The 26,341-nt window shown below is 46.0% G+C and overlaps 1 protein-coding gene across 3 annotated transcripts in view; it reads left to right on the top strand.

Annotated features, from left to right (window-relative positions):
• Window positions 1-24,336, top strand: part of palld (palladin, cytoskeletal associated protein) — a 203,553-nt gene extending 179,217 nt beyond the window's left edge. For all 3 annotated transcript variants that reach the window (XM_078394859.1, XM_078394860.1, XM_078394862.1), the window contains 7 exons: window positions 842-991; window positions 4,590-4,684; window positions 8,062-8,194; window positions 11,765-11,972; window positions 14,805-14,970; window positions 17,603-17,736; window positions 18,888-24,336. In XM_078394859.1, coding sequence (XP_078250985.1) covers window positions 842-991; window positions 4,590-4,684; window positions 8,062-8,194; window positions 11,765-11,972; window positions 14,805-14,970; window positions 17,603-17,736; window positions 18,888-19,060 — 1,059 coding nt within the window. In that variant the 3' untranslated portion in view covers window positions 19,061-24,336. The remainder of the gene's footprint in view (window positions 1-841; window positions 992-4,589; window positions 4,685-8,061; window positions 8,195-11,764; window positions 11,973-14,804; window positions 14,971-17,602; window positions 17,737-18,887) is intronic.
• The last annotated feature ends 2,005 nt before the right edge of the window (window positions 24,337-26,341 follow it).

Genomic DNA, 26,341 nt, shown 5'->3' with positions numbered 1-26,341 from the left:
AAAGGCCTATAGAGAATGGATGTGGAGAGTATGTTCCCAGTAGTGGGAGAGTCCAGGACCAGAGGTCATAGCCTCAGAGTAAAAGGATGTACCCTCAGAATGGAGATGAGGAGGAATTTCTTTAGCTAGAGGGAGCTGAATTTGTGAAATTTATTATCACAGATGGCAGTGGAGTCCAAGTCATTGGGTATTATTAAAGTGGGGATTGACAGGTTCTTGATTAGCAAGAGTGTCAAAGGTTATGGGGAGAAGGCAGGAGAATGGAGTTGAGAGGGAAAAATAGATCAGCCATGATTGAATGGCAGTGTAGACTCGATGAGCCGAATGGCCTAATTCTGCTCCTCTGTCTTATGGTCTTAGAGGAGTGCAGGTCCACCACTGATATTCCGGCACCCTTGGTTCCAGAACCCTACCGTATTATCCATTTTGCCAGACCATCAGAGGTCACTGCCTTGGGGGCCTTTGCGCGATACCGGCCCGCAAAGTCGGCCTCGTAAGTCATCTGTGGGAACGGATCTGCCAGAGTTCCAGAGCCCTGGCCGCAGGGGGCAAATTCGACATGCCGATCGGCGCAATGTCCCAATGAGACTGAGGTTGGCCACCTCACCCGGCCTAGGAGTCACATTTTCGTGTGACTTCTGGGGGGGAGGGGGAGGTTGCAAATGTGCTCTCGTAACTTTGTCTGGATTAAAGGAGGTGATGGACCACTTGTTGCCGGAAAGTCGTTGGTGGACCTGTACTAGGTAAACAGTGCAAATGTTATGGTCTTATGATCATATGACATTGAGATGGACCTTTCACCACGAGGTGTCTTCTTGTCTTTGCTCCTCACCCCCAACAGGTTTACTGGTTCAAAGACGCTAATCAAATTTCCAAGCGTAGCGAGCATTACCAGATTGGTCGCGAGCCAGACGGGACCTGCTCCCTCCACACCCAAGCTGCCACGTTGGATGATGACGGAAATTACACCATCATGTTGGCAAACCCACTGGTAGGTCATGTCCTTGCATGGGGTTTGGTCAAGAGTTGGGTTGGAACAAGACCAATGGGACTCCTTTCAAATAAACCTTGGGATGCAACTTCATTAGGACCTGTGTTGCCACAGAAGGTTGTGGAGGCCGTCAATTGATATTTTTAAGGCAGAGATTTATTCTTGATTAATACGGGTGTCAGGGGTTATGGGGAGAAGGCAGGCGAATGGGGTTAAGAGGGAGAGATAGATCAGCCATGATTGAATGGCGGAGCAAACTTGTTGGGCCAAAAGGCTTCAATCTGCTCCTATCACTTATGAACTTATGTAACCCGTAGAAAATGCCACCCCAGATGGACAAGGAGTTGAAGGAGTCTTCTTTGGTATAGAAGACAAGAGCTGAGATAGACCACAAACTGCTGGAGGAACTCAGCGGGTCAGGCAGCATCTCTAGAGGACATGGACAGCTCACATTTCGGGTTGGGACTATTCTTCAGACTGATTTTTGGGTCCCGAAATGTCCTCCAGAGATGTTGCCTGACCCGCTGAGTACTTTTTCACTCAGAGAGTTGTTGGAATCTGAAGCACACTACCTGAGGCAGAGACTGTCACTACATTTATGCAGCATCTACACAGTACTTGAGTCGCCAAGGTGAAGAAAGCAGTCAAACCACTGCGAGTAAATGGGATTGTATAGATGGGTGCAGTGGTCGGCATAGACGTGGGCAAATAGACCCATTTCTATGCGAAATAACTCTGCAACTCCTAAGAATAGAAAGCCAAGAACAAATATGGACTTCTGTTTTTAGATTAGAGATACAGCACGGAAACAGGCCCCTCGGCCTACCGCGTCCGCGCCGACCAGCATTCTCCGTACACTAGCACTATCCTACACACTTACTTATAAACACCGTACAGACAGCACCCATAATCAGAATCAAACCTGGGTCTCTGGCACTGCAAGGCACCAGGTCTACCGCTGCACCACCCTGCTACCCCTGAATGTTTTTAATGACATTACAAAATTCGTAAAGATCCAGCCAGATATTCTGCAAAACTCAGGGATGTTTACTCAGGAGTAAAAGGCAAACATGCAGAAAATCGAAACCAAAGTAAAGGGTTTGTTTACATAGTTCTGGTGTCTGCGGTTGTGTTTTAAAACCCTACATCCTTCTCATTCTACCACATGTAATGTAGAAGGAATCAGCAACCAACAAAATAAAGCCCCATCAGATATAGAAGGTAGGAAGCAAGAACATAGAACGTAGAAAAGTACAGCACAGGAACACGCCCTTCAGCCCACAATATGTCTGCTGAACACAATGGAAAGATAAATTAATCTCTGCCTGCACATGATCCATACCCATCTATTCCACGTGCTTATCTAAAACCCTCAAACACTGCTATCGTATCTGCCTCCACCACTGCAAGACGTTGGTTAGGCCAAATTTGGAGTATGGTACAGTTTTGGTCGCCCTACTGTAGGAAAGGTGTTGTTAAGCTGGGAAGAGTTCAGCGAAGATTTACGAGGATGTTGTCAGGACTTGTGGACATGAGCTATAGGGAGAGATTGAGCAGGCTAGGACCTTATTCTTTGGAGCGCAGGAGGATGAGGGGTGATCTTATAGAGGTGTATAAAATCATGAGGGCAATAGATTGAGTAGATGCACAGTCTTTTACCCTCAGTGGAATCAAGAGGCATCGAAAGGGTGGGCAGTTCTGCATTCTGTATCTTCCCCTTTGCTTGATCTATTGCATGTTAGACTTGATTATATTTATGTATAGTATCATCTGATCTGCTCATTGTAGCATGCAGAACAAATCTTTTCACTGTACCTCGGTACGCGTGGCAATAATAAACCTAAACCTAAAAGAACATTTTTCCCAGAGTGAAAATATCAACTGCTAGTGGGCATAGGTTTAAGGTCAGGGGGAAAGGTTAAAGGAGATGTGAGGGGCAGAGAGGTGGGTGACTGGAGCGCGCTGCCAGGGCCGGTGGTGGCGGTAGATACGATGGTGGCACTCATGATGTCTTTAGATGGGCCCACGGATATGCAGGGAATGGAGGAATATGGATCTAGTGCAGGCCGAAGGGATTAGTTTAATTTGGCATCATGTTTGGCACAAACATTGTGGGGTAAAGAGCCTGTTCCCCTGCTGTACTGCTGTATAAGGCTCAAGTGAGTGGAGTTGAGGTATTGATGGGGTATATCTTCAGAATCTTCTTCTTTAATAGGGGTATCAAAATAGGGCATATGTTTAAAGTGAGAGGCAGGAGGTTTAAAGGAGATTTGAGCAGAAAGGTTTTTTTACACCAAGAGTGGTTGGTATCTGGAACTCGTTCCAGAGAACATGGTGGAATCACGACATTTGAGAGACATTTGGACAGGCACTTAGATGGTTAAGGCATAGAAGGATACAGACATACTGGAGGCATAAGAAACTGAAGATGCTGGTTTACAAAGGAAGACTCAAGAGTGCTGGAGTAATTCATTGGGTCAGGCAGCATCTCTGGAGAACAAGGAAAGGTAACGTTTTGGGTTGGGACCCTTTTTCAGGTTCGAGGTTGGAGGAAGAAAGCTGTGAGAGAGGTGAAGGTAGGCCAAAGCCTGGCAAGTGATAGGAGGAAGAGGTTACAAATCAAAATACGGGTATTTATTTTAGAAAGGATGGTTTTGTGAGGTTGATAGGTGGATACAGGTGAGGGTTTTTTTTTTGACAGGCCAGATGGTTGGACAGAGATAAAAAGACAAAACGGTTGAGTTAAGGATAGAAGAGATGTTAATTGTGAAACTAGAGGGAAGAATGTAGGTGGAAGGGTACTGGGGAAGGGGGGGGAGAGAGAAATGGGCGTGAAACCGGGTGGGACACAGGGAATGTGGGGGGAATGAGTGGGAATTTGTTAGTAGATTAGTTATCTAAGGTTGGAGGACTCAATGTTCAGATATAATGGTGGGAAATGGTGGAAATGGGTAAATAAATCAGCATGGACGTTTTTTCTTCCTTAATCGATCAAAACTGCCCTGCAGTTTGCAAACATCAATCATCAAATTACATTGTTATCCATATCACCAACGCACTTAAGACCCCATGGTGGCCAGCATTCTCAGAAGGCCTCCAAAGTCCCTGTGCTTCCTCTCCAGGGAGTCAACTTGGCTGTGTTCGACCCAAGCACCTGTTTCTGTGCTGTACAATGCTACAGACACAAAAAGCTGGAGTAACTCAGTATGTCAGGCAGCATCTCTGAAGAAAAGGAATAGGTGACGTTTTGGGTCAAGACCCTTCAGAATGAGAGTCAGGGGAAAGGGAAATGAGAGGTATAGACCGTGAGATAGAGAGATATAGAACAAATGAATGAAAGATTAGCAAAACGATGATCAAGGAAAGGATGAGCCCATAGTGGTCTATTGTTGGCTGTGTGCTAGACGATAACGAGTTATACAGATAGTGAAACTCAGTGGGACAACATTGAAACTAGGGTGGAGGAGGCAAGGGTTACTTGAAGTTAGAGAATTCAATATTCATATTGCTGGGTTGTAAGCTGCCCAATGCTATGTTCTGTGAATAGTCGCTGGGCATTCCATTGAGTAATCTATTTGTTTCTGGTCTTTCTCCACAGGGGAGGACGAGTTGTACGGGAAGGCTGATGGTCCAAACCGTGAGCCAGAGAGGGCGTTCCCCTCGCTCCCCTGCCGGACAATCACCAGGGAGAAGGTAACATTAAAAAAAGACACAATGTGCTGGAGTAACTCAACAGGCCAGGCGGCATCTCTGGAGAACATGGACAGGTGACATGGATAGTTTTGGGGCGGGACCCTTTCTTCCACATCCATGTTCTCTAGCCTGACCCGCTGAGTTACTCCAGCACTTAATGGGTTTTTTTTGCGAACCAGCATCTGCGGTTCCTTGTGTTACATCGCCTGTTTATGTGGAAGATTTGTGGTGTCACTGCCTCGAAAATTGAAACAAAAACAGCAGTGCCAGAAGATCTTGGCAGCTCAGGCAGCATCTGTGGACAGGGAAACAGAGTTTAGTTTAGTTTAGTTAGTTTAGTTTAGCACACAACAAAAAAGCTTCTCACTGTGCCTCGGTAAAGTTTATTGTCACATGTACTGAGGTACGGTGAAAACCTTTTGTTGTTGTGTGCTGTCTAGTCAGCAGAAAGACTATACATTATTACAATTGAGCCGTCCACAGTGTACAGATACAGGATATAGGGAAAAACGTATAGTGCAAGAAAAAGTCCGATTAAAGATAGTCCGAGGGTCTCCAATGAGGTAGATGGTAGCTCAGGACACTCTCTCGGTGTTGATAGGATGATTCAGTAGCCTGATGACAGCTGGGAAGAAACTGTCCCTGAATCTGGAGGTGTACGTTTTCACACTTCGATACCTCTTGCCTGATGGGAGAGGGGAGCAGAGGGAGTGATGTTGCTGGTCGTCAGAACTGAGAATGAGAATAAGCATTCGGTCTCGGTAGCAGGGAAGGTGAGGGTGGAACAAAGGGCACGTCACCAACATGCTGAAATAATGCACTTTGGGTGGCACTGTGGCACAGCAGTAGAGTTGCTGCCAAACAGCGCCAGAGTCCAGGGTTTGATCCTGACTACGGGTACTGTCTGTACAGAGTTGGGATGATCTCCCTGTGATCATGTGGGTTTTCTCCAGGTGCTCCGGTTTCCTTCCACACTCCAAAGGCATGCAGGTTTGTACGTTAATAGGTTTTCGTAAAATTGTAAATTGTCCTGAGTGTATAGGATGATGCTATTGTACGGGATGATCACTGGTCGGCGCGGACCTGGGGGCCCGAAGGGCCTGTTTCCGCACTGTATCTCTAAAGTCTAAAGTGGAGAGACTGGAGAAAGTAGAAGTAGATGACTTGGCGAGGTGATTTATTAGATGTGTTTAAAGTCGTGAAGCTCTTGAGAGAGGAAGTGTTCTCGTTGGCAGAGGAGTCAAGAACTAAGGGATACAGAATGAAGCTGATTGACAGAAGAACCAAGAGTGACAGAAGGAATTAGTTTCATGGTTATGACCTGAAATGAACTTCCACGGGTGGTATTGAAGCTAGATTCAACAGGGGCATTCAACAGTGTGTTGGAGAAGGATGGCACAGTGGCACAGTTGGTAGAGCTGCTGTCTCACAGCGCCTGAGAACCAGGTTCAACCTTGACCTCACGTGCTGTATGTGTGGAGTTTGCATGTTCGCCCAATGGTGGGTTTTCTCTGGGTGCTCCGGTTTCCTCTCACATCCCAAAGACAGTGGTTCGTAGGCTTATTGGCCTCTGTAAACTGCCCCTGGTGTGTAGGGAGCGGATGGGAGTGGGATAATATTGAATTAGTGTGAATCGGTGACCGATGGTCAGTGCAGACTCGGTGGGCCAAAGGGCCTTTTCCCATGCTGTACCTCTCAATCAATTCAATCGAGCAAATGACTTTTTATCTGAGAGCTCCAACCATTTGAAATATTGAATCCATTAAATAATAAATGGGACGGTATATTAAAATAACCATATCAGGTCGTGAAGGAAACCAAAGGACATTTATAAGCTCATTCTAGATCCATACAGCGTTTTGCCACATTGAAATATGTCAAAGCACTCTTAGCAACCAAGTAGCGCCAATTGGAATTGTTATAAAAAGAGGAAAAAATTCCCAGTATTCCAGTTCAAATAACACAGTAGTACCTTGCTTTTTATTGGAAAGGTTCTATTTTCAGCCACAGCAATTCGGCAAAAGAAAAAAATGCAGTAGAAATTCCCAGACAGGTCCAAGGTAGATTTTAATATTTTGCATGCTGGCTTTCTATTTAACAAAGGTTGCTTGTATGAGTGACCTCTCTTCACACTGCTTCAATAACAGTTGTGGTAAAAGGTTCAGTCACAAGGGTCCAATTTTCAAATAAGTAATCCTTTCAGGAAAGATTTTCTAGTGCATTTATGCAGTAAATGGAAAGTTGACTGGAGATGGTTCACTACACTCCCCTACTGTAATTAATGTTGGATCTCACTCGACCATCCAACTGCAACCTATAACCAAAAGCCTTGTCAGAGGATGCAGTTCAGATTTCATAAAGTTTTATCTGCACTTAGGCCCAACATTTTGAATATAACAGCACAGATCATTCTGTACAGTTGGATTTTATGCCGTAAAGGGATACTTAAATTTCAACTTGGGACATTCATCAACTTCCTCGTAAAAAGGGCGAAGCTTTAAATCTGTAGGAGTCTGAAGAAGGGTCCTACTCTAAAACGTTACCTTTCCATGTTCTCCAGAGATGCTGCGTGACCTGCTGAGTTACTCCAGCACCTCAAGTCTTGTAAACCAGCATCTGCAGTTCCTTGTATATCTACTTTAAATCTGTTTTGTCAGCTGTGCTTCATTGAGGAACATTTGTATACCTCTGAACCAAATCTTTGCAGGTTCACAGTCCTATCCCAGGGAAATGTTCACCCTGTGATAGTGTGGGTGTTCTCCGGGTGAACCGGCTTCCTCTCACATTCCAAAGACGGGCAGGTTTATAGGTTAATTGGCTTCTGTAAATCGTCCCTAGTGTGTAGGATAGAACTAGAGTGTTTGGGGATTTGTTAGTCAGCGTGGACTCAGTGGGCCAAAGGGCTTGTTTCTACACTGCATCTCTAAACTAAGCTAAATTATTCAGTAGGTTAACCTTTCCCCCCCCCACTGAAATTTGTTTAGAACATGAGACCGCTGTAGAATGGGTGATCGATGCGGTAGACTCGGTGGACTGAAGGAGCTTTTTCCACGCTATATCTCTAACCTAAACTAAACTAAATTAAGCTGAGTCACTCCAACCTTTTGGGTCTATCTTCAGTTTAAACCAGCATCTGCAGTTCCTTCCTAAAGTAAAATATTCAGTAGGTTGCAATGAGATCCCACCTCATCCATAACAACATAAAAAACAGGTATCCACAACAACATAAGAATAGTTTCCATTTTCCTTGAAATACAATTGCTGCAAAATGGTTAGAACGACTGAGGAGCACCAGGTTTGTGTCTTACTTCTAGGAAGCAATGGAGTTGTTGAATGTCCTGCCAAACTCTCTCTCTCTCTCTTTGTATCGTTCTCAGACCTAGATCTCGCTCCAGGGATAGCGGAGAGGAAACAGAATCCATCCAGGAGCGTTTCTTCCGACCTCACTTCCTGCAGGCTCCGGGAGACATGGTCATTCAGGAGGGGAAGCTCTGCAGAATGGACTGCAAGGTAACCAGAACTCAATCCAGTCTTTCCCTTCAGGTGTTGCTGAGAGAAAAGTTAGAATTTGGAGTTAGAAGAGTTAGAGGTGGCAAAGTGTTGTGTTTGGGTGGCACAGTGGCGCAGCTGGTAGAACTGCTACCTCACAACACCAGGGATTCAGGTTCGATCCTGACCTTGAGTGCCGTCTATGTGGAGTTTGCACGTTCTCCCAGTGACCGCGTGGGTTTCCTTCAGGTGCTCCAATTTTCTCCTATGTCCCAAAGATTTGCGGGTTTGTAGATAGAGTAGATGCGAAAGTGGGATAACATAGATTAGTGTGAAAGGGTGATTGCTGGTCGGCAGGGACTGAGTGGGCCGAAGGGCCTATTTCCATGCTGTACCTCTAAATGAAACTAAACTAAACTAAAGAATTGTCTGCACCCTGTCCCTTCTCCCATTTAAGGACTGTTCTGTAATTTGTTAGGGGTGGGGCTTGCACATTCTCCCCATGGCCACCTGAGTTAAACGGGACCATTGCTTTCCTCCCACGTCTCAGAGACGTGCTGGTGGGTATTGGCTGCTGGATATTGTCCCATTGTGTAGGCAAGTTTTAAAAGAATCAAACATCAGTTTTGGTCACCATGCTATTGGAAAGAACTGAAAGGATACTTTGTTCTAATTTTTAATGTTGGCAGACTGGCGGCAAGGTGGTGCAGCAGTAGAGTTGCTGCCTCACAGCGCTAGAGACCCGGGTTCGATCCTGACTATAGGTGCTGTAGCCGATAAACCTACAAACCTGCACGTCTAAGGAAACCGGAGCGCCCGGAGAAAACCCACGTGGTCACAGGGAGAACGTACAAATTCCATGCAGACAGCACCCGTAGTCAGGATCGAACCCAGGTCTCTAGCGCTGTAAGGCAGCAACTCTACCACTGCGCCACACTGTCAGTGTGGAGTTTGCACATTCTCCATGTGATCCTGTGGTTTCTACCCACATCCCAAAGATGTGCAGGTTTGTAGGTTAATTGACCTCTGTAGTGTGTAGATAAGGGGCATTTGCCGAGGCAGCATGAAGTGTAGATGGAGTCAATGGAGGGGAGGTTGATGGCGTGATGGTGAGTGAAACTTGACTTGAACGGATGGTGTTCCTATTGAATTTCCTCCATTTGAGGTATGGTGGGGAGAAGTGGGAATACGTCATGAATGCCTCTTGATTCAAATGCGAATTCCCAGTCTCGATACGGTGGTGTGCATTACTTTTCTGAAGGATTCGGAAATCTGGCGAGGCTTCGATTTCTGTTCCTTGCCTCTGCCATTGGACTTTAAGAGGAGGGGAGCCCTTCGCCCGACATTCCAGAACCACCACCTGACCCTCTGACGCACTGACGTCTTGTAGGACCTGCCGGGAGACAAGGGTTTATCATTAATGTCCACCTCACTGCTGGTTGAGTCATGTTTAGTTTGGTTTAGTTTAGAGATGCAGCGCAGAAACAGGCCCTTCGGGCCCACCGGGTCCGCGCTGACCAATGATCACCCCGCACACTAGCGCTATCCTACACACTGCGGACAATTTACAATTTTTACCGAAGCCAATTAACCTATAAACCTATAGATCCCTAGAATGTTGGAAGAAACCAGAGCACCAGGGGAAAACCCACGTGGTCATTGGGAGAATGTACAAACTCCCTACAGACAGCACCCATAATCAGGATCGAACCCGGATCTTTGGCGCTGTAAGATGGCAACTCTACCGCTGCGCCACCGTGCCGCCCTCTAATGATCCTGCGACATATGTTGATGTTTGCTACTGTGGTGATGACCTTGGGTCATCAAACAAAAATTAAAGGCTTCCAGATTAAAGGGCTCAACCCTGGATTGCTCAGTAATTATTCTCCACATAGGTTGAGTTCTTGTTTCAGAGGTTAAGGTCCAGTGGTTTATTTAAGCGGTTGCCTTCTTTGAACTCTGTGAGATACTGTGCGGGTGTGAGAAACAAGCCAAAGTGGGGTCGCATGAACTTTGCTGTCAGTGAACAGAGAAACAACAGTGGTCACGTAACCCGAGTAACTCGGTGGAAGGTGGCCTCACCTACGTCTCAGGAGTTGAGGGTTCAAGACCAGCTGGAGGCACGTGCTTGTAAAAGATTTCAGCTGGAAAGCGTGAGGAAAAGTTTTAAACTGGAAACGGTGCAGAAAACATTTAAGATGGAAAAGGTGCAGAAAAGATTTAAACTGGAAAAGTTGCGGAAAAAGTTTACAAGGATGTTGCCAGGACTAGAGGGCCTGAGCTTTAAGGAGAGGTTGAGCAAGCAGGCTTTATTCCTTGCAGAATAGGAGGATGAGAGGTGATCTTATAGAGGTGTATAAGATCCTGAGGGCAATAGATAGAGTAGATGCAGTCTTTTACCCAGAGTAGGGGAACCAAGATGCATCGATAGAGTGGGCAGTTCTGCATTAATATCTCGCCCTTTGCTTGATCTATTGCACTTGGGTTAGACGATTGTATTTATGTATAGTATTATCTAATCTGTTCGGATAGCAAAGCTTTTCACTATACCTCGCTACACGCGACAATAATAATAAAAAGCATCGGCAGTTTCTTCCTACACACCTATCCATTCCTCCACCTGGCTTTGACTAGACTTCAGACTAAAGTCTGAACAGCACGGAAACAGGCCGTTCGGCCCACTGAGTCCGCACCAACCAGCGATCACCCCGCATATTAACACGATCCTACACACTGGGGACAATTTATCATTTTTACTTAATCCAATTAACCTACAAACCTGCACGTCTGGAGTATGGGAGGAAATGGGAAAAGGCATTTACGGAAGAGACAAAATAGATGTAAATATTCTAGTTTAGTTTAGAGATACAGTGTAGAAACAGGCCCTTCGGCCCACCAAGTCCAGGCCGATCAGCGGTCACCCATACACTAGTTGTATCCTACGCTCTAGGGACAACTTACAGAAGCTAATTAGCTGATAAACCTGCACGTCTTTGGAGTATGGGAGGAAACCGGAGCACCTGGAGAAATCCCACGAGGTCACAGGGAAAACATGCATACTCCGTACAGACAGCACCCGTAGTCGGGATCGAACCCGAGTCTCTGGCGCTGTAAGGCAGCAACTCTACTGCTGTGCCACTGTGCTGCCCTATCTATGAATTACTGTTACAACACAAAGTACGTTCTATAATACCAGGATAAGCTCTTAACCAAGAAAACCAAGCCCAATGCCAAAGTAGTATGTAAACTACCTATACACACTTATGCTAAAGGACAATAACTAACTTCATATTCAGTAATAAGCTATCTACATGTTAACAAACACACAAGCTAAATGTTTAACCAAGAAACCCAATCCCATGCCACATGAGAATCTAAAATGCCTTTACACAGGTAAACTATGGGCCAACAAAAACTAGGCATGTCGATGCCAGTGTATCATTGAGGTTATCAAGTGGGTACCTCCCTTCACGGGTGAATATCTGACCTGATTGGATAGCATGCAAATCAAAGCTTTTCACTGTACCTTGGTGCACGTGACAATAATAATAAACCTAAACCTAACGTGGAGTTTGTGCTTCCCTCTTGCAGGTAAGTGGGCTTCCGACTCCTGACCTGATATGGCAGCTGAATGGGAACCAGATCCGTCCCGACAGCAGCCACAAGATGCTGGTGCGTGAGAATGGCGTGCACTCCCTGGTCATCGAGCCCGCCATTGCCAGAGACGCCGGCATGTACACTTGTATCGCCACCAACCGGGCCGGCCAGAACTCCTTCAATCTCGAGCTGGTGGTCGCAGGTAGGAACGGTGTCTGCTTCACTCTCAGGGTCACACAGCTGGACAGCATGGGAACAGGCCCCCTCATCCCACCTTGGCCCATTACAACTGTGATTCATTGCCAAAGGAATTTCACTGCCAGTGAAGATGTTCTGACATCTGTGGTCATGTGAGGTGCTCTACAAATGCAAATCACTCTTCCAGTTCTAAGGCCGATCAATTGTCTTAAAATCCTATGATCTTGTGTATTCCCTTACAATGGAGGAGGCCATTCAACCCATTGAATCTCTTCTGGCCCCCAGAGCAATCTCATTCCTCCACAAATTGTCCTTTTAATTTACTCTCCACACCTTTCTATCAACTTCCCCCAGATTCTACCACCCAGCTACACATTAGGGGTAATTTAACCCACCGACCCACACTTTGGGATGTGGGAGGAAACCAGAGCACCCAGTAGAAACCCACACAGTAATAGGAAGAATGTTCAAACTCCACGCAGACGGCGTCAGGATTGAACCCAGGTCTCTGGAGCCCAGGTGACACCACGCCTGTAACCATGTTGGTCTTCCGATATCAATAAAAGGATATAGAAGAGCAACAAAAGCCCACCAAATTAGTTCCCAGGGCTGTGTTCATGAGAAGACATTGTGTAAGCTGGGGACTCTTTCTCTTTGGTTTAGAAGATGACTTTATTGAAATGTGCATTCTTCAAAGACGTTAAGAAATATTTGGACAGTACATGGATGGAAGGATACGGGTCAAATGCAGCAGGTGGGACTAGAGTAGATGGGACATGTTGGTTGGTGTGGGCAAGTTGTGCCGAAGGACCTGTTTCCACACTCGATGATTCTATGACTATGATTCCATGACTTAACAGAGGAGATTAATTGAGGATGTTTTCTTCTGGAAGAGTCTAGAACTCAGAGTTGCAGTCTCAAACTAGGGCATACATGGTTTAGTACCATGATGTTTAGAGATACAGCGTGGAAACAGGTCCTTCAGCTCACTGAATCTACCCGACCGTCCATCACCCGTTCACACTAGTTCTATGTTATCCCACTTTCTCATCCACTCCCTAAACTAGAGGCCAATTACCTTACAAACCAGCACGACATTGGGATGTGGGAGGAAACCAGAGCACCCGGAGGAAACCCATGTGGTCACAGGGAGAACGTACAAACTGCACACAGACAGCTCCCGAGGTCAGGTTCGAACCCGTGTCTCTGGCGCTGCGAGGCATAGTGTGCCACTGTGCCATCCCTCCACATGCCTTCACTCCCTTGTTGTAGTGGGGGATCATACCCACCAATCTGGTTTGATTGCATGGGGCATTTCACATAAACAGCATTCGTCAGAAAACCGACTCGCACACATGTCCTGGAGAAAAAAATGAATCTACAGAGCACTGTGTGTGATGGCAGGAACTTGGTAATGGAAGACAAGTTTGCTAATGAAACCTCCGTGACTGACATAGAACAATACCGTCAATACACCTTGGGCATTTTCCAGTGTTGGGGAGTATCTCGTGAGAAAATAGTTTGGAAATTATGTTTAGAGAAAGGCATGGTGAATTAATTAAATCATATTCTACTGTCAGGTCCAGTCCCATTGAATCTACCGCAATGCAATTTAGTTGGATTAAACATACCAACCCGTCATTGCTTGAGCTCTCGACAAGACTTGCCCGGATAGTTTTTCTTTGAAGCATTTCCAGGTCTGGGCTAAGACACAAGGTGAACAGAAGTTCATGCAGCTTCCCCACGTCAGACCCAACCACTGGGTGTTGTCCCTGGAGGAACGGCATCAAAGAGAATGTAACAACAAGGAACTGGCCGGCTAAGTGACGCAACGATAGAGTTGTTGCCTCACACCACCAGAGACCCGGGTTCAATGCCGTCAACGGGCGCTGTCTGTATGGAGTTTGTACGTTCTCCCCGTGACCTGCGTGGGTTTTCTCCAGTTGTTCCGGTTTCCTCCCACATTCCAAAGATGTGCGGCTGTGTAGGTTAATTAACCCTCTGTAAACTGTCCCTAGTGTGTAGGATGGAACAAGTATATGGAGTGATTGCTAGTCGGTAGGGACTCAGTAGACCAAAGGGCCTGCTTCCACGCTGTATCTCCAAACTAAACTAAACTGAACTGCAGGTGCTGGTTTATACCAAAGATAGACACAAAATGCTGGTACTGGTGTCAAAGGTTATGGGGAGAAAGCAGAAGAATAGAGTTGAGAGGGAAAGATAAATCAGCCATGATTGAATAGAGGAGTAGACTCAATGGGCTGAATGGTTTAATTTTGCTCCCATGTCTTATGAACATGACTAACTCTTTTTCTCCAGAGATGCTGCCTGACTTGTTTGATAATGATTTACGAGAATGATCCTCGGCATAATTGGGTTAACATATGATGCGTATTTGACACACTGGGCCTGTACTCGCTGGAGTTTAGAAGAATGAGGAGGGACCTCGTTGAAGCTTACTGAATAGTGAAAGGTCTGGATAGAATGGATGTGGAGAAGTTGTTTCCACTAGTGGGAGAGTCTAGGATCAAAAGCTAAAGGATATTACTTTAAAAAGGAATGAGGAGGAATTTCTTTCATCAGAAGGTGGTGAATCTTTGGAATTCATTGCCACAGAGTGCTGGTGAAGGCTGCCAATGGATATTTTTAAGGTGGAGATTGATAAATTCTTGATCAGTAAGGGTGTCAGGGGTTTTGGGGGAAGGCAGGTGAATGAGGTTGAGAGGGAAAGATAGATCAGCCATGATTGATTGGCGGAATAGACCAGGTGCTGAATGGTCTATTTCTGCTCCTATAACTTATGAATGTGTGAACTTATGATGTTTTAACCCCACAGCCAAAGAGATGGTCAGAGCACCGGCATTTATAGAGAAGCTTCAAAACACTGGGGTGGCGGAAGGATATCCTGTAAGGCTGGAGTGCCGAGTTGCTGGAGTGCCTTACCCACAGATCTTCTGGAAGAAAGACAACGAATCTCTGACCCAGAACACTGAGCGAGTGAGGTGAGGAGAACATGAAGTTGCTCACTAACATTGTATATGTTGTTATAGGTTGCTGATATAAATCAGCATCTGCAGTTCCTTCCCACACATTGAGTTGCTCACCCCTGATTCTCTTGACGTGGTTACACTAGTATTCAGACATTATTCGCTAACTAACGAACACCACAGATACTAGTACTATCGTACACACTAGGGCCAATTTACAGAAGCCGATTAACCTACAAACCTGCACATCTTTGGAATGTGGGAGGGAACTGGAGCACCCGGAGAAAACCCATGCGGTCACAGGGAGAACGTACAAACTCCGTACAGACTGTGCACGTGGACAGCAACGAACCCAGGTCTTTCAAAGCTCTCCCCTCTCACCTTAAGTTCATAAGTTATCGGAGCACAATTAGGCCATTCAGCCTGTCAAGTCTACACCACCATTTTACATGGCTAATTTATCCTTCCCTCTGAACCCCATTCTCCTGCCTTCTCCCCATCACCCCTGACATGTTGGCTGCTTTTCCGAGGCAGCATGTAGACGGAGTCAATGGTGAGGAGTCTGGTCTCCATCCACAGCTCTCTGCAATTGTTTGCAGTTTTGGGCAGTGCTGTCCCCAAACGAAGCAATGTTGCAGCCCACCAGTGTGCTTACTAAGGTGCATGTGGGACATAGATTTAAAATCGTCGTCAATGGCAACGAAGGCGATGCGAATGAAATCTCTTTTCTGATGAGTGTTTGTGATCTGAAACTCACTGCGCTGGTAGAGCAGTGGGAGCAGAATCTATCAGGATTTTCAAAAGAGAATTAGATCAGAACTTGGAGAATCATTTGCAGGAGTGTGAGGAAGGGTGGAGAGTGGTACTGACGTGATCTTTTCACGTGGAGATGTCAAAGACCTCAATCCCAAAGGAGCGGCACGGTGGCGCAGCAGTAGAGATGCTGCCTTACAGCTCCAGAGATCCAGGTTCAATCCTGACCACGGGTGCTGTCTGCACGGAGTTTGTACATTCTCCCCGTGACCATGTGTGTTTCCTCCAGGATTTTGCTCTGGTTTCCTCCCACATTCCAAAGATGTTCAGGTTTGTAGGTTAATTGGCTCGGTAAAATTATAAACGTTTCCTCTCACACTCTAAAGATGTGCAGGTTTGTAGGTTAAGTGGCTTCCGTAAATTAGAGCCTTAGAGTCATACAGTGCAGAAACAGGCCCTTCGGTCCAACTTGCCCACGCCGACCAACATGCCCCATCCGCACTAGTCCCATCTGCCTGCATTTGGTCCATATCCCTCCAAACCTATCCCATCCTTGTACCTGTTTAAATGTTTCTTAAACGTCGCGATAGTACCTGCAAAATTGTAAATTGTCTCCAGGTGTGGATGGTGCTGGTGTACAGTGTGGGCAGTGGTCAGTGTGGGCTCGGTGACCGCTGGTGTACAGGGTGACCGCTGGTGTACAGGGTGACCGCTGGTGTACAGGGTGACCGCTGGTGTACAGGGTGACCGCTGGTCAGTGTGGGCTCGGTGGGCCGAAGAGCTAGTTTCTGCGTTTTACCTCTAAAGTAAAGTAAAGTCTAAGGAGTGCCTCAGAGGAAGAAAATTAATTGACAGCAGCAACAAGAAGGCAATTAAAGAGCCCGGGCGGGGCATTAGCACAGGAGGAATTATCGGGCAGGAATGTAACAGACAGACAGCCACACACGAGGAGACTTTACGTCAACCGCCCGCAGCTTGGGAAAAGAGAGATGGTTCGTAAAAGATGAAAGACCCGGAGGAAGATTCTGAGCACCAATGAGTCGGCTTCCATTAATGAACAAAGTGAAAGGGAATTCTGAGTCATCAGCCTCTTTAGCCCTTCCCTGTCTGAATCAATGTCACGTCAATGTGTCACACAGCGTGCAAACAGGCCCTTCAACCCAACTTTCCCACACCGACTAACATGCCCCATTTACATAGTCCCACCTGTCTACGTTTGGCCCATATCCCTCTAAACCTATTCTATCCATGTACCTGTCTAAATGCTTTTTACACATTTAACGCAACTACCTTCTCCAGCAGCTTGTTTCATACACCCAGTGCCTTTTATGTAAAAAGGTTGCCCCTCAGGTTCCTATTAAATCATTTCCCCCACACCTTAAACCTATGTCCTCTGGTTCTCGATTCTCCTACTGTGGACAAGAGACTCCGTCTATCTACCCGATCTATTCCCCTCATGATTTTGTACACTTCTTTAAGATCATCCCTCCAAGGAATAAAGTTCCAGTTGATATGCAATGCATTGCCGCAATATTGCAGCATCTTAAGGAAGAGTCTGGGTCCCGGGCAAAAAGCCTGGTCTTACAGGCTCAGTCCCTTTGTGAGTTTGTGTCCTTTTGCATGATGTAGATGCTGAATATTGTCCAGTCTAAAGGCTCCAACTCAGTGAGGTGATCAAATAATCCCAGGCTTGGGGTGGCCAGAACTGCCCACAATACTCTAAATGCAGCCTGACCAAAGTCCTATAAAGCTGCAACATGACTTCTTGACTCTTACAGTCAATGCCCAGAAGGCAAACATACCATATGCCTTCTTCTAAGGAAGTTTGAGTGTGTGACTTATTGGTGAGATTTCTTTCTGCGTCGATAACATTGATGAATATTTTACTCCTCAGCATGCACCATGACAACAGGGGTTATCTCTGCCTGTTAATCCAACCAACCACGAAGGAGGATGCTGCCTGGTACACTGTCTCTGCGAAGAATGAGGCTGGGATAATATCGTGTACAGCCAAGCTGGATGTTTACTGTGAGTGCTACTCTTCCTCCCTGGACTCTCTTCCTAATATTCTAACATTACCTTCCATTCAACATAGGAAAGCACTTTGACCCAGAGTAAAAATAAAACAGAACCTGCCGGAAACACCAAATGCTGGAGTAACTCGGTGGGACAGGCAGCATCTCTGGAGAAAAAGGATGGGTGACGTTTTGGGTTGGAACCCTTCTTCAGATGGGTGCGGGGGGGGGGGGGGGGGGGGTGTGTTGAAAAGCTGAAGGCAAAAAAAGACCCGAATCATCAAGGCCATAAATGGCAGGGTGAGCCCCTTGTTGGTTAGGGAAGGTGTGACCTTAAGAGGGGTACAATGTGGAGAGCTGATAAACTGGTTAAACAACTAGTGGAGAGGAAGGGGGCAAGGGGGGGAGGGGAAGGGATTGTAGATGGAAGTTACTTAGAGAATTAGAGAATTCAACGTCCATGCTGCTGGGTTGTAAGCTACCCAAGCAAAATATAATGTCAGGCAGCATCCCTAGAGAACATGAATAGGTGACAGTTTCAGACGGCACCTTTCCTCAGTGTGATTGACAACTCTTCAAAATTGAATCATTGAAGAAGGGTCCCGACCCGAAACCTATCCATGTTCTCCAGGGATGCTGCCTGACCCACTGAGTTAATCCAGCACTTTGTGTCTTTCCTTGGTAAACCAGCACCTGCAGTTCGTTTTTCTGCTGTTGGAAAAATTCAGCGGGTCAGGCAGCATCTGTGGAGAGTCTATCCGCAGATACACTCACTGCTTCTTCCAAATGTTCTCGCTCTCTCTATCTCTCTCTCTCTCTCTTTCTCTCTCTCTCTCTTTCTCTCTCTCTCCCTCTCTTTTTCCCTCTCTCTCTCTTTTTCCCTCTCTCTCTCTTTTTCCCTCTCTTCCTCTCTCTCCCTCTCCCCCCCTCTCTCCCCCTCTCTCCCCCTCTTTCCCTCTCTCTCTTTTTCTCTTTCTCTCTCACTTCCTCTTTCTCTCTTTTTCTTTCTCTCTTTTTCCCTCTCTCTTTTTCCCCCTCTCTTTTTCTCATCTCTATTTGTCTTTGTCGCGTATTTGTCTTTGTCGCGCATGGTACCAGTGGGGTTGTCGGTGTTTTGGGTGACGACTCCTCTGGCCTGATCTTGTAACCCCCTCAATCCCGCAGCTCCTCAATGGCACCAGACGCCCATTTCGAAGCCAAAGAAAGTGAGACCTTCTGCCAGTCGCTATGCGGCGCTGACCGACCAAGGGCTGGACATCAAGTCGGCCTTCCTGCCCGAAGCCAACCCCATCCACCTCGCCACTCAAACAAACCTGGTGGAGAGCGAAGACCTGTAGCTGAACTCTCGGAGAAAGCAAGAAGGGGGTATTGGGATTACACAGCAACAGCGCGAGAGAGAGAGAGAGAGAGAGGGGTGGGGAGGGAAGCAAAACCACCTCTCGGAAGAAACGACTAAACCCCTGGCCGTCATTTCCCAAAGTCAGGACGCACCGAGAAAACCTTTTATCTTTCAATTTAATACAAACAGCAAGAGACCGTGGCGAATTATCAGACTATCAGCTGTCGGGGGAGAAGGTTTTGCTGATCGGACGAGGGTTGGATTTGGCACATGCACCCATTTGTTGCCCATGCCTCACCTTGCATGGCTAAATTGTGTCCTAAGTATTTTGCTCCACAGTGGCTATGAGTTATTATTAGTGGTTATGTGCACATTAGTAAAAATGATATTAAAATACACATAATTATTGTACATATATATATATCAGGTTATCAGTCTCGCTAAGTGCCTTAGCTAAAATAACATTGAGGGAGAAGTGTGATGTGTTCTGTATGTAGAGTGTTGCCAAAGAGAAGTTTTGAAGTGGCTGTAACATATGGATGAGGCAGAGAGACTCATTGCCATTGTATACACGTCAGCTATCTAGGCACTCTACAATCCCCGATTGAGCAAAATGGGATCTACGAGTTTCCCATAATGTAGAAGGATTCACACAGAGGGAGAGTGGTGGGTATGTTCATTGCCACAGATGGCATTTTAAAGCCAAGTCATTTTTAAGCGTAGATTGCCTTTAAAAGCAGATTGATAGGTTCTTGATTACGAAGGGTGTCATAGCTTAAGGGGAGAAGGCAGGAGAATGGGGTCGAGAGGGAAAGATAAATCAGCCATGATTGAACGGCAGTGTAGACTTGATGGTCTGAATGGCCTAATTCTGTTTCTATGGCTAATGAACAAACTTATATGGAAACAGCTGCCCGAAGAAGTAGTTGAGACAGGTACTAAAACAGTATTTAAAAGACACTTGGACAGGCATACGGATAGGAAATGTTGAGATGATATGGGCCAAATGCAGAGAGTTGTTGGAGAATGGCAAGGCATCTCCACACCATACTGGATCAAGTCGTCAGTGGGAGTTGGGGCCTCTACAGGAGCCTTGGTGTTTGGGCAAGATGGCTTCAACATTCCCGGGAATACCAGCGATATTTTAACTTTGCCAATGAATTTTCCAGTTACCACAAAAAAAGGTGAGCCTGGCCAACCCCGAGTCAACAGGACCCAATGCAAGTCAGCCAGTAGAGCTGCTGCCTCACAGCACCAGAGACCAGGGTTCGATCCTGACCTCGGGTGCTATCTGTGCGTGGAGTTTGCATGTTCTCCTTGTAACTGTGCGTTTCCTCTGGGTGCTCCGGTTTCCTCCCACATCACAAAGACTAGCGGGTTTGTAGGTTAGTTGGCCTCTAAAATTGTCCCTAATGTGTAGGAAGTGGATGAGAAAGTGGGATTACATAGAACTAGTGTGAACGGGTGATGGATGGTTGGTGTGGACTTGGCACGCCGAAGGGCCTGTTTCCATGCAGCAACTTTAAATAAAAAGCACAGTTGTATATTCTGATTAAACATTCACATTCACGACGGGTTATGCTGTTCCGACTTAGCACTTTATCCCAGTCAGGGAGAGTTGCTTAGCGTTTGAACGCACGTTCCCCGCGCTTAATCAATAGACTTGTGTGCAGGTTGGGTTGACAAAAAGATTCATGTTCTAAAATTTCCAAGGATTTTAAGTTTAAAAGACTTTTGAGAGGTAATGTGGGCAGGAAAGCTTTAGAGGAAATGGGTCAAACGCAGTTGGGTTTATGATTAAGTCTTGGAGGTTTAGAGGAATACAGGGAAAATGTGGGCAAATGGGACTAGCTTAGGAAGGTACCTTAGTCGACATGGATAAGTTGGGTTCTGTGACTCTAAGTTCTGGAGCACAGGTCAGGTTCGTGTTGGGGCTGGGAAGGTTTTAAGTGCAAATCTGAGCGGACATCTACAAAGGAATCAGGTGACCTCCTGTCCTCTCTAAGCCACCCTTCCATCCATCCAGGGATCTGGTCTCGCACCATGAGGTGACTCCCACATGGACAGGGTGCCACACTAATTCCCGATCTGACCCAAGCTGAGTAGATCTAAAGCAGGACTCAGCTCTTCTGGAAGGCAGGCATTCAACACTCACTCTGCAAATAAACCGGTATTATAACCCTTGTAACCTTTTAACATCCGCACGTAATTCCAACACCAGATAGAATGATAAAACACTCATCAGGTCAGGCAGCATCCATAGAGCAAAGAGCACGGTCTGTAGACACAGTGGTACAGCTGGTAGAGCCGCTGCCTCACAGCGCCAGAGACCCAGGTTCGATACATGTCTACAGCTGCTGTCTGTATGGAGTTTGCACGCTCTCCCTATGACCATGTGGGTTTTCTCCGGGTGCTCCAATTTCCTCCCACATCCCAAAGACGTGCAGGTTTGTAGGTCAATTGCCCTCTGTAAATCGTGTGTGTGAGAAAAGGGGATAGTATAGAACTAGTGTGATTCGATGGTCAGCACGGACTTGGTGGGCCAAAGGGCCTGTTTCCCTGCTGCATCTCTAAACTAAGTTAACTAAATGGAGTTAAACTTTCATCAGCACTTATATTGCTGTGTTTAATTTGATTCCACCTGCGCCTTTTAAGTTATTTACTGTGAAATGGGCTGTATGCAGCCTTGTACAAGTTGGGTGGGTGAAGAGGTTGGGGCAAAATGGCTTTACTTTTCCAGTTTAGGGTGGGTTCAAAGGGGCATTGAGGAAGTGGTAGTGATTGGAGTGGATGGGGAAGAGGGAGTGCGAACATTTTAATCAAGATCATGAACCATTGTTCAACTAACGGCGGCACAGTGGTGTAGTGGTAGAGTTGCTGCCTCACAGCGCCAGAGACCGATCCTGACTACAGCCGCTGTCTGTACGGAGTTTGCACGCTCTCCCAGTGACCGTGTGGGTTTCCTCCGGGTGCTCCACTTTCCTCCCACATTCCAAAGCCGTGCAAGTTTGTAGGTTGTATAAGAAGGAACTGCAAATGCTGGTTTACACCAAAGATAGACACAAAGTGCCGGAGGAGGTAATTGAGGTAGGTACTATCACAACATTTAATAAACATTTAGACAGGTACATGGATAGGATAGGTTTAGAGAGATATGGGCCATGCACAGGCAGGAGGGACTACTGCAGATGGGGACATGATGGACGATGTGGGCAATTTGGGCTGAAGGGCCTGTTTCCACACTATATGATTCTATGACGATGACTATAATGGTCGGCAGAATGTTAAATGCCTTTGATACGCAGGCATTTGTCACAATTCCCTGCGATCATTGTGCTTGAAACAGTGAGCATGGACTCTGTGGCAGTGGGTAGGTCTATGGGGCAGATACACCTTGTATGGTGTAGGGATTATTGAAATGCACTCAGCTTGTAGGACCTCTCTGGCCCCAATTAAAAATCTACACCGCACTAAGCAATTGTAATTTGCTTCATTGCTGTGGTAATTAATGTGAGAAAATAAATATTTGCTGGTCTCCTGTGGCCATGACCAGAGTACTCAGAGACTTGAAAGCTGCAAGATGACCCAGGAACATGGTAACTCTTTGCATGCTGTCTCACAAGAGGTTCTCCTTCCAGTCGCTTCACTCTTTGACTTGTGTAGGATTGTACTCACGTGTAGTATGATTTGTAGTAACAAGGAATTGCAGATGCTGGTTTACGAAAGAGGAGTGCCTGAGTAGCTCAGTGGGTCAGGCAGCATCTCAGGAGAACGTGAATAGTCGCCTATCTGTGTTCTCCAGAGATGCTGTCTGATCCATTGAGTTACTCCAGCTCCCTATGTCTTCTACAGTATAATGACTGGATAGCATGCAAAACAACTATTTTACTCTACCTTAGTACACATAACAATATTAAACTGAACTGAACTAAAATGGGATGGCACAGTGGTACAGCGGTAGAATTGCTGCCTCACAGTGCCAAGGACCCAGGCTCATCCCAGGTGCTGTCTTTACAAATTTTGTATGTTCTCCCTCTGACCACATGGGTTTCTCAAGGTGCTCTGGTTTCCTCCATCATCCCAAAGATGTGCAGGTTTGTAGGTTAATAAACCTCTGTAAATTGTGTGTAAGATAGATCTAGTGTACAGGTGATCGTTGGTCGGCAGGGACCCGATGGGATGAAGTGCTTGTTTCCATGCTGTATTTCTAAATAAAACTGAACTAAATTAATTAGAAAACCCATTGCAAGAAATTAGAGCTAAATTTGCCTTTGGACACAAATGCTGTGGCCTTATCTCTTGCTGGAGTTGATAGGAATTGGATTTGGTGTTCCTACACCAAGTTCTATCTTCACCCACTTGAAGGCCGCACACCTGGTTTGATTTTGTTTGGAAACAATGAAAATGCAGCTCTCTTTGGAGGACGTTTATGGGATGGGAGGAGGTGTTGATGAAGGAACTCAGCAGGTCAGGCAGCATCTCTGGAGGACACGGACAGGCGACATATCAGGTTGGGACCCTTTCTCAGACTAACTGAGGGGAGGGGAGAAAGCTAGAAAAGAGGCAGACAATACTCTACAGGGCCGTGAATAAATACAATGGCCAATTGATGTCTTGTAACAAACGACGTGACAAAAATGGACCCATGGAAGCAAAAAGGAACACGAGAAAGGTGTTGAGAAGTTCTCAGCAACTACAAGATGGTACAAAGGAGCTGGATATTGTATAGAAAATGACTGCTCAATCATTATTTAAAATATGCAAACTTAAGTGTAACTTTGCTTGGTTCTTGCAACTTTGTTGTTTGAGATATTACGTTGAGAATTGTCCCATTGTCATTTAGTACTGTATATCCCAACAATATTTTATAAGAAGAATGAGTAAAATTAGTGTGACTGGTTTTACCCATTTAGCTACTGTTATTATTTAAATGTAAGATTAGCAGTGATAGCATTTACAGTCTGACTGTGGACAGGAGCGGTAGATGCCCAGGTGGAACTAGTGAGACTGGTAACACTTCTCACAACGTTTCCAGGTCCGTGAAAGTGTTTCACATCAGCCTGAGAGGGTTGGGATCTGAGCCGCTAAAAGTATTCCTGTAACCTCATCTATCCAGTAATGACAACTTATGTTCGCGATGGTGTGACATATTTAACGGCAAATGCTTTTCGTTTTTCTGTGGCACCTGTAAAGTCTATATTTTCCAAACATTTGCTGCATTTGCTACTTTTGGATTGTTCTGAGATTTTGTTTTTGTGCTCGGCGGGGGTCGGGGGGGCATTTAAAGTTTAATAAAAATGCTGGAATAAATTGGATGTTGAGCGTTTATTTTTCTCAACCCCTTGCTCAAGATGCACAGAATTGAGTAGAACGTAAGGTCGAAGGAGTCCTCTTTTGGACCCAGGTTTAAAATGGTCAGTGGCGACTGTCAGTCCATGGCTCAGTGGCACAGCAATAGAATTACTGTTTCACAGCGCCAGAGACCCGGGTTCAATCCTGGCCTCGGGCACTGTACGGAGTCTGTACTTTCTCCCTGTGATCATGTGGGTTTTCTCCGGGTGCTCCTGTTTCCTCACACATTCCAAAGACATGCAGGCTTGTAGGTTAATTGGTTTCTGTAAATTATACTTGGTGTGTGGGATGGAACTAGTGTGTGCGGTGATTGTTGGTCAGCGCAGACTCAATGTGCCGAAGGGAACGTTTCCATGCTGCATCTTTAAACTAAAGACAGGAACAAGGGAGTGTTACGCAGACTATGTGAAATTCCACAGTGTGTGACCTTGTGTAGAATGTTAAATCTCTCTCTTTCACATTCTTTTCATCCCTCCTATCCTTTTCCTTCTCTTTCTCTTTCCCTCTTTTTTTCTACCTCTCATCCAAAATGTAAATGACAGAATTTATAATGCTTGCAATATTATTTTCAATCTCCAAAATCTCTTTCCAAGGACAAATAAAGGAGGCAAATTCAAAACTGAAGGAGTGTCACAGAATCATACAATGCAGGAACAGGCCTTGTGGCCCAACTCATCCATGTCTACCAAGAGTGGCACATTGGCGTAGCTGGTAGAGCTGCTGTCTCACAGCACTAGAGACCCGGCTTTGATCCTGACCTTGGGTGCTGTCTGACATTGGTAAAGATTGTAAATTGTCCCTAGTGTAGAGCTTAGTGCTAGTGTACAGGGTGACTACTGGTCGGCATGGCACAGTGGGCCGAAGGGCTTGTTTCTGTGTTGTATCTCTAAAGTCACAACAGTGAAGTGTCGGAGTTTCAGAACGGACTCAAGATGTGAAGGAGGCTGCCACCTGGTTTCGGAATGTAGTAGTTCCGGTGAAGTTTTCAACAGTTAACATGAGAAAGGTAACATTACACAGTGTAGGGTTTAGTGTATAGTGTGTGGAGTGTGGTGTGGTGTAGAGTAGTGTAGTGTAGGATAGTGTAATGTTTAGCATAGTGTATAGCATAGAGTTGTGTATCTAATGCAGAGTCGTGCAGCACCGTCTTGTAGTTTATTATTGTCACGTGTACTATGGTACAGTGAACAGCTTTTGTGTGTTATCTAGTCAATGAAAAGTCTATACATGAATACAATCAAGCCGTCCAAAGTGCACAGATAAAGGATAAATGGTACATTTAGAGCTGAGTCCCAATGGGCACCTCTCTCACCTCTGAGCACGCAGCCAATGGGTTTACGTCGTGATACAGAGGCTTCAGCATGATGCTGGCTGGACTCCTTCTGCAGTGCAGTGCTGGGCGGGAGCTGCACTGTCACAGACACCACACGGCCTCTAAGATGAGCATTTTAAATGAATCTCTCCTTCCACTAAACACAAAGTGCTGGAACAATGCAGTGGGTCAGGAAGCATCTGTGAAAGGAAATTCCAGGTGTTCCAGTTTCCACATCCCAAAGATGTGCAGCTTTGCTGATTATTGGCTTCTATAAATTGACACTAGTGTAGAGGATAGAACCACTGTAGTCTACTGGTCGGCGAGGACTCGGACTGAAGCGACTGTTTCCACGCTGTATCTCTAAACTAAACTCGACTAAACTGCAACATTTTGGATCGGGACCCTTCTCAGACTAGTTTCGTTTAATTTAGTCTCGAGATACAGCGCGGAAACAGGTCCCTTCAGCCCATCGAGTCCGTGCCGACCAGAGATTCCCGCACATTAACACTACCTTACACACACTCGGGACAATTTCATTTATACCAAGCCAATTAACCTACAAACCTGTACGTCTTTGGAGTGTGGGAGGAAACCAAAGATCTGAGAGAAAAC

This window comes from Rhinoraja longicauda, chromosome 3 (genome assembly GCF_053455715.1).
Source record: "Rhinoraja longicauda isolate Sanriku21f chromosome 3, sRhiLon1.1, whole genome shotgun sequence".
NCBI classification, from domain to species: Eukaryota; Metazoa; Chordata; class Chondrichthyes; order Rajiformes; family Arhynchobatidae; genus Rhinoraja; species Rhinoraja longicauda.
The sequence above is the reverse complement of the archived record's forward strand: the minus strand, read 5'-3'. Positions and strand labels throughout refer to the sequence as shown.